The sequence below is a fragment of the Corythoichthys intestinalis genome, chromosome 14 (assembly GCF_030265065.1).
Source record: "Corythoichthys intestinalis isolate RoL2023-P3 chromosome 14, ASM3026506v1, whole genome shotgun sequence".
Taxonomy (NCBI): domain Eukaryota; kingdom Metazoa; phylum Chordata; class Actinopteri; order Syngnathiformes; family Syngnathidae; genus Corythoichthys; species Corythoichthys intestinalis.
In genome coordinates, this window is record NC_080408.1 from 38900185 (window position 1) to 38906798 (window position 6614).

Below are 6614 nucleotides of genomic sequence, written 5' to 3' on the forward strand. Positions count from 1 at the left end.
AAACTTTTGCCATTTTACATATTGAAAATGTACTTTTGCTCTCTGATAGCCTTAGTAGCAGAACTTATCAAATGCAGGCCACCTAAAAGTTGCACCTGTTTCGTTTAGCTAGCCCAGCCCCCTGATTTATATGGTGCACCAAGCTCGCCTCTTAATTGGTGCGACGCTGGCCTCGTATGCAAATAAGAGCTGGGGGCCCGCCCTCGCACCTGATCTAAAGACTATTTACTGCTCTTTAGCGCAACTCTCTGCACTGCACTCGCTGGCCTCCAACATGACTCTCCTCCACAGGACTTGAGCAAGCAGGATTTCCGTCTTTAAAAAAAAAAAAAAAAAAAAAGGAAACAAGCGCCCTTTCTAACGTCTATTTCACACTTTATTTAAGAGTGTGGAGGGGACTAAACGTCAAAATGCCGCGCTCCTTTCTGGTCAAGAAGCACATTAACTCTGCCAAGAAGCCCAACTACAGCGAGCTGGAAAGTCCAACAGGTGGGAGGGAAGTAAGTTTTGTTCAGAGAAGTTTTTAAAAGTTTTGCTGACTTGTAGTCTTTTGTTTCAGTGCTGATCATGCCGCACTTCTACAAGAGCCTTCCGTTGCCGGTCATCCCTCAACCGGAGTTCCTGAGCCCGGCTGCATACAGCCCCATCACGGTGTGGACCACCAGCAGCCTCCCGCTCTCCCCGCTGCCCAGCGACTTGTCCCCGTTATCCGGATACCCTTCGTCGCTCTCCTCGTCCTCCTCCTCCAAGGACCACAGCGGCTCCGAAAGCCCTCGAAGCGACGAGGAGGAACCCGGGCCGCCCCGGCAGGACGCGGACAAGTTCCAGTGCGTCCAGTGCGCCAAGTCCTATTCGACCTACTCGGGACTCGTCAAGCACAAGCAGCTGCACTGCGACGCGCTGCAGGCCCGCAAGTGCTTTACTTGTAAATACTGTGAGAAGGAGTACGTGAGCCTGGGAGCATTAAAGATGCACATTAGGACTCACACGTTGCCGTGCGTTTGCAAAATATGCGGGAAAGCCTTCTCCAGGCCCTGGCTGCTGCAGGGACACATCAGGACGCACACGGGTGAGTTAAGGCCTCCTTCAAGGCGAGACAGAAAGAAGGGAAGTCATGAGGTGCACCATCAGATTACTGTCAGAATTGATGCTCTACGTTGAGACAAAGAAGGTGCACTACTACGATAGTAAACCAAAACCCCTCACTAAATATACAGTATGCTTTTCAGAATTCAATTATTTGTTTTCACTGCCAGCTTTCCCAGTAAAATATATATGTGAGTCAAGTTATGACATTTTCATCAAGTTGGTGCAGCTCCTTTCACCCTGACATACATTTCAGCCAATGAATGCATCATATTTAGTCACGTTTACTTTCATAATTTAAACTTTTTCAAAGTGGCGTATGCTCTTATCAGTGGTGCCACCAGAGGGTGGCCAGAGGTGGCAACGGCCCCTCAATAAATTTGTTGGCCACCTCACTGGCCACCCCGCTTTTGTTAAATGTTCACTTTATGCGTAACATATACATAAAAAAACAGAATTGTTGTGGAACATTAAATCATTAGTAACATTAAATTAGGGCTGCAGCTATCGATTATTTTAGTAGTCAATTAATCGATGAGCTAGTTAGTTTGAATAATCGGATAAGGAGCAAAAAAAATTAAAATACCTGAGCCGAGCCTCAAACAGTATAAAAATAAATAAATGAGGATCTAAGTACAACAAAAGAACAACTGGCTAACTTACATAGCAAAAGTCTGCAAGCTTCAATGCTATAAAAGGCTAACTTTTTTTTACTTTTTTTACAGTGCTCTTAACAAATGGTTTAAACACATATTCCCACAAAAATGGCTAAATATACCTATTAACTAAATTACGAATGGATTAAAAAAACATTACCTCAAACCAAAACTTAGCTTATGTTGGTCTTAACAGGGAGCAGCTGGATTTAGCCATGTGAAATTAGTTATGTCATATTCACTGTTGCCACCGGAGGGCATCGTATCCCCCCAAATCAATAAAACTAAATGCAAACACTTTACTCACGAATACTCGAAGCAGCAAAATTTAATTCGAATATTTTTTCGAATTGAATGACTGGAGTTAATCGATGAATTGTTGCAGCAGTACATTAAATATAACACAATACACCTAAGTATATCAGTGGGCGTGCCCTTAAGGCTTTCTGAAGGCCTTAAGGCCTTTTTACTGCAACAACATAATACAAACCTTAAATTATGACTTTTAGTTTTTGGTGCGCCACCCCAAGATTTTAAGTGGCACTATCTGGCCACCCCTATGAAAAATTTCTGGAGGGGCCACTGCCTCTTATTTAAAATGTCACTGAACGCAAAATATTTAATCATTTTTCTTCAGCGTCTGTATTTTTATTTTTTTAAGGGGTGCACCTCTTTTACAGCCAAACAGACTTGGCACACCTATTTGTAGCCAATACAGGCATTACATTTACATTTAATAGTACAACAGCTTCTTTTCGGCGCACCCTCCCCAGCCAGTTGTTGGCTAGCCAATGAAGACATTTGGTTTAATCGTGCACATTTTTAGAGTCAATATTTTTAGGGTGGTGTACTTCCTTTAACAGAAAACATTTTGCAGCAAACTAATAGATTATGCTTAGAGTCAATATTGTTTCAAGTCACGCATCCCCTGCACTGTACCCAAAAAAGTCATTATACTGGATGTAATCATCTTTTATTCAGGAAGCAAATTTTTAAAGCCATACACCTGTGGTGCAGTGGTGCACTCCTTTTACTCTGCTAACAGAGCATATTAAAGCATTACGTTTATTATTACTATTATTATTTTTTTGGAGGCTTTTTGTTTTCACAATCGGACAGCGGCACACATAAACTGCACTTATGAAACGTGAACAGCCCATCAGCTTTATATTTCCCACCGTTGAATGTCCAAAAATGCTTCATGTTTGCATCTGTATGTGCACGTGACATAGTGTGTCCTAACTTCTTATTTTGTCACTTCCTGGCAGGCGAGAAGCCCTTCTCGTGTCCCCACTGCAAGCGGGCCTTTGCGGACAGATCCAACCTCAGGGCTCACCTACAAACCCACTCAGATGTGAAAAAGTACCAATGCAAGAACTGCTCCAAAACGTTTTCACGGATGTCGCTGTTGCACAAGCACGAGGAATCCGCTTGCTGCGTAGCGCACTGAACACAGGATACTTGCTTCCACTACCATCAGACTTTTTTGTAGCGATTTTTGTTTGTTTTTAAACCAAATTTCTAAGCCTGGTTGAGTCGTCAGGGAATTATTTTGGTCCTTTTCATCAGTTTTTGCAATAGCTTCCTGTTCCAAGCCTTACTTATTCATCTACCTGTGCTATTCATGCACTTTTTGCATGTCTACGTCTCCCGTGCCTTCTTTTTTCTCGGACACATCAAGTACAAAGGACACTAGTGGAATACTGAAGCCATTGTTTCTTAGGGAATTTAAAATTTTTGCACAAACACTTCAGATTGCCAGCACTCACGTAGGGATCTTTTGTTCCTGTTTTAAAGTGCCTCCATTTTTATTCAGCAATAATATGTATTTTTGGCTTTTATATTTTTTATACTATATTGAATGTAAGCGTGACTGCGATGATTGTATATTAAAACTGCAATGAAAGTTGATTTTCATATTTGCGTGACACTTTGGGAAATAAAAAGTCTCACGGCTTTTTTTTGTAGAGGTCGGAGGCAATCTTGCGTGGTTTTATATTTGATCGAAGTGCTTTTGGAAAGTAAAAGGGGACGTGACTGAGTTCTGAAAATTAGACCTGAACCCGCTTCCCAACCCAGCACACATCAAACCATGTTGAAATGTAACACATACCAGTTATATTGATCGGCACTCACTTGTTAGACCCTTTTAGAGCCCACAATGCCTTCTTTAGCCTGACTGAGTGCACTGTTTCCACCTGACTGGATGCAGCCAAACCTGCAAAATCAGACAGTTTTTCCCATAGGAAATTGTGTAAGGTGAATTCATCTGTTCACTAGCGTGATATGGGCAGCATTAACAAACTTAAATTGAAGAAAAATACGCCTGAAGGCTGGCTGAAACTTACAGGGGTACTAAATGTAAAAATATTGTTTTCCTATCGAATCTGTTCTGTGTGTCATCCTGACTGGTACTGTATTTGTGAAAAAAAAGAGAAAAAAAAACATCTTAAAATTTTTATTCATTCTGTGGGGCCGCCATTTTGTCCAATATTGCTCTTTATTGATTACCAAAATTAACATCAGAAGGGCTCTTAACACAGGAGCGTTAATATCATGTGACCATACTTAAATCTACAAAGTATTTATTAAAAAAAAAAAAAAGGTTTAAACATTGAATTTTCCTGCTTATGGAAGCTGCCATTTTTAAGTCTTTTTGCTCTTGCCAGAGTGAGAATTGACAAGAATCTCACATGTACCAGTAATTAACCAGTAACTGTGCTATATATGCCAATTCATAACAAAAATAATGTAATAAATCAAAATATGTCGTGCATGCACTGATACTATAGTATTTGTGAGCATGTCTGGATCATTTGTTTTTGCAGATCTCTTTCACACATGAAATCCATGTATGATGTGTTTTACTCTGTTTCAGTTTCTTTGGAAGCCACATGTTGAACATGGGATCAATTTATTGAATTTTATCCTTATTCATTCGTATTTCTTTCAAAACAGTCAGCCCGCTCAATTGAAAAGCAGTACACAAGGCTGAAGCTGAGGTCACTTCGATCTGAAATTGAAGATTTAGCTGGATATGATGCCCTTTCAAAATGAAGATTAAAGGGGAAGTTCGGTATTTTTGACATCAGGCTTAAATCTTTGAGTTAGAGGGGGTTAATTAGTCAGTGGAGTTGGTTTAAAAAAAAAAAAAAAAAATCCTTGCAACTGTTAGTTTTTTAGTATTTTCAGAGCTCCGGAGTGGCTAAGCAAACGCAAGTCGATAATCCCCTCCTAGCATGCCAAAAAAACAACATGCACGCAGAAGAATCACAGATGACGCATGCAATCACTAGTGTTAGCTATGTTTTCAGGATAAAGTTATTAAAACTTACCATTGCATGTCAATAACTGCAGTATGAACAGCAACGTTAGTCATTCAGCTGCTTTGCAGAGAACAGGCTGCCTGGGCAAGCAGGGCGGAGGGATTTTACATTGGTGTTTTCAGCGCTGATTTTTTTTTTTTGTTTGTTTTTGTTAATATGTTTGGTGCAACATTGTTTTGGCTTCATGGGATTTTCAAACATTGAGCTGCATTTTAAATTTATTTAACTATGTTAGATCTGTTAATATCCCTTTTTATTGGCATGCTAGCAGAGGACTATTGGCTTAGCCAATCTGGAGCCCTGAAAATAATAAAAAACTAACAAACCATACAGATTTTTTTAATGAACTCAACAGACTAATTAAACCCCCCTAAATCGAAGATAAAGCCTAATGTCAAAAATTCTGAACTTCCACTTCAACTCATTGACAGACATGTTTTTTTTTTTTCATTTACGTTTTGTTGCAGGGAGAGGTGTGGGAATGGTTAAGGCTACTCAACTGTGAATTCCAACTGTGAATTCCAGGTTTGTAGACAAGGTTAACTAATTCACAGCCATTGACGGAGATAGATGTCAAAAACATTTTAACTGGCTGTGAAAACTGCCAGCCTTCCCAGTGTAAACCAATTTCACGTCTATTGACACCAATTGGAGTGAAAATGCACTATTTTTTTATTGTATGAATTCAAGGTTTATCAGAGTCCTGTATTTTGACTGGGCACATACAATGCACACTTGTAGAAACAATACACAAAAGGGGGAGTGGTTCACAATTAGGTCACAATATTTACATCATATTATTACAATTTTACAAGAACAGATTTTCACCAAAAAGGTAACACTATCTTATATTGATATTTTTACTGGTCAAAATTTTACATTTTTTATCTTTTTTATCAAAACAAAAATCTGAATTTTGCAAATAAACCTGTTAACAAAATAATGTCATATGTGTCGTGCAAAAATCCACGACTTTATTAGACAAGTTTCTTTTTTCCCGAGAAATTTCCCTCATTTTTAAAGAAAAGTCCAGAAAAAGCACTTGTTCCGCTTCAGTGACATTTTTATGAAGCCATCAAACAAGTTGAGAGTTGAACTCGCTGCAGGGGTCCAACAGGCTGTGGAGCTATTTGGATTTTTGGGGGCGGCATTGGCTTTGACAACCTGCTTGAAATTCTCAAATGTTTGCAACAAGTATTAAACGGGTGTCCTCGGGCAACGTCGCGTAGCGTATTTTAATCGCCTCCACACTGCAGTGCACGGAGAGCGCTCAAAAAGCTTCAAAGGATGCGACCAAAGAGGGACTGCGCTCATGCTTATGTGTGTGTGTCGTTGTTTGTGCTGGGAAAACTACTGACCTGAGACACGCCATCTGACAAATTCCCACCTTTGAGTCCCTGTAAAGCTCTCCAGGGTGCTTGTCTTGGCTTCGACCAGGTGGCTCCAAGCTCTTGCAGAGAGTAGCAGGTGTAAGCAAGGTTTTCTTATTACTCACATCATCTCCTCATCGAAAAGGAAGACTGGCACCATGGGACCACTGGACTTT

The 6614-nt window shown here is 40.2% G+C and overlaps 1 protein-coding gene across 1 annotated transcript; it reads left to right on the forward strand.

The window, feature by feature from the left end:
* Nucleotides 1-239: 239 nt before the first annotated feature.
* Nucleotides 240-5847, forward strand: snai2 (snail family zinc finger 2). The gene is made up of 3 exons (XM_057857580.1): nt 240-489; nt 560-1069; nt 3011-5847. Exons 1-3 carry the CDS (start codon nt 411-413, stop codon nt 3190-3192), a joined length of 771 nt encoding a protein of 256 aa, XP_057713563.1. The 5' UTR covers nt 240-410; the 3' UTR covers nt 3193-5847.
* The last annotated feature ends 767 nt before the right edge of the window (nt 5848-6614 follow it).

Bases quoted from the DNA above. Each gene is read 5' to 3' on its own strand.
- snai2 (XM_057857580.1), top strand. From the start codon at position 411: ATGCCGCGCTCCTTTCTGGTCAAGAAGCACATTAACTCTGCCAAGAAG. The intron at 490-559 runs GTGGGAGGGAAG...CTTTTGTTTCAG, and splicing joins CGAGCTGGAAAGTCCAACAG to TGCTGATCATGCCGCACTTC. The intron at 1,070-3,010 runs GTGAGTTAAGGC...ACTTCCTGGCAG, and splicing joins ACACATCAGGACGCACACGG to GCGAGAAGCCCTTCTCGTGT.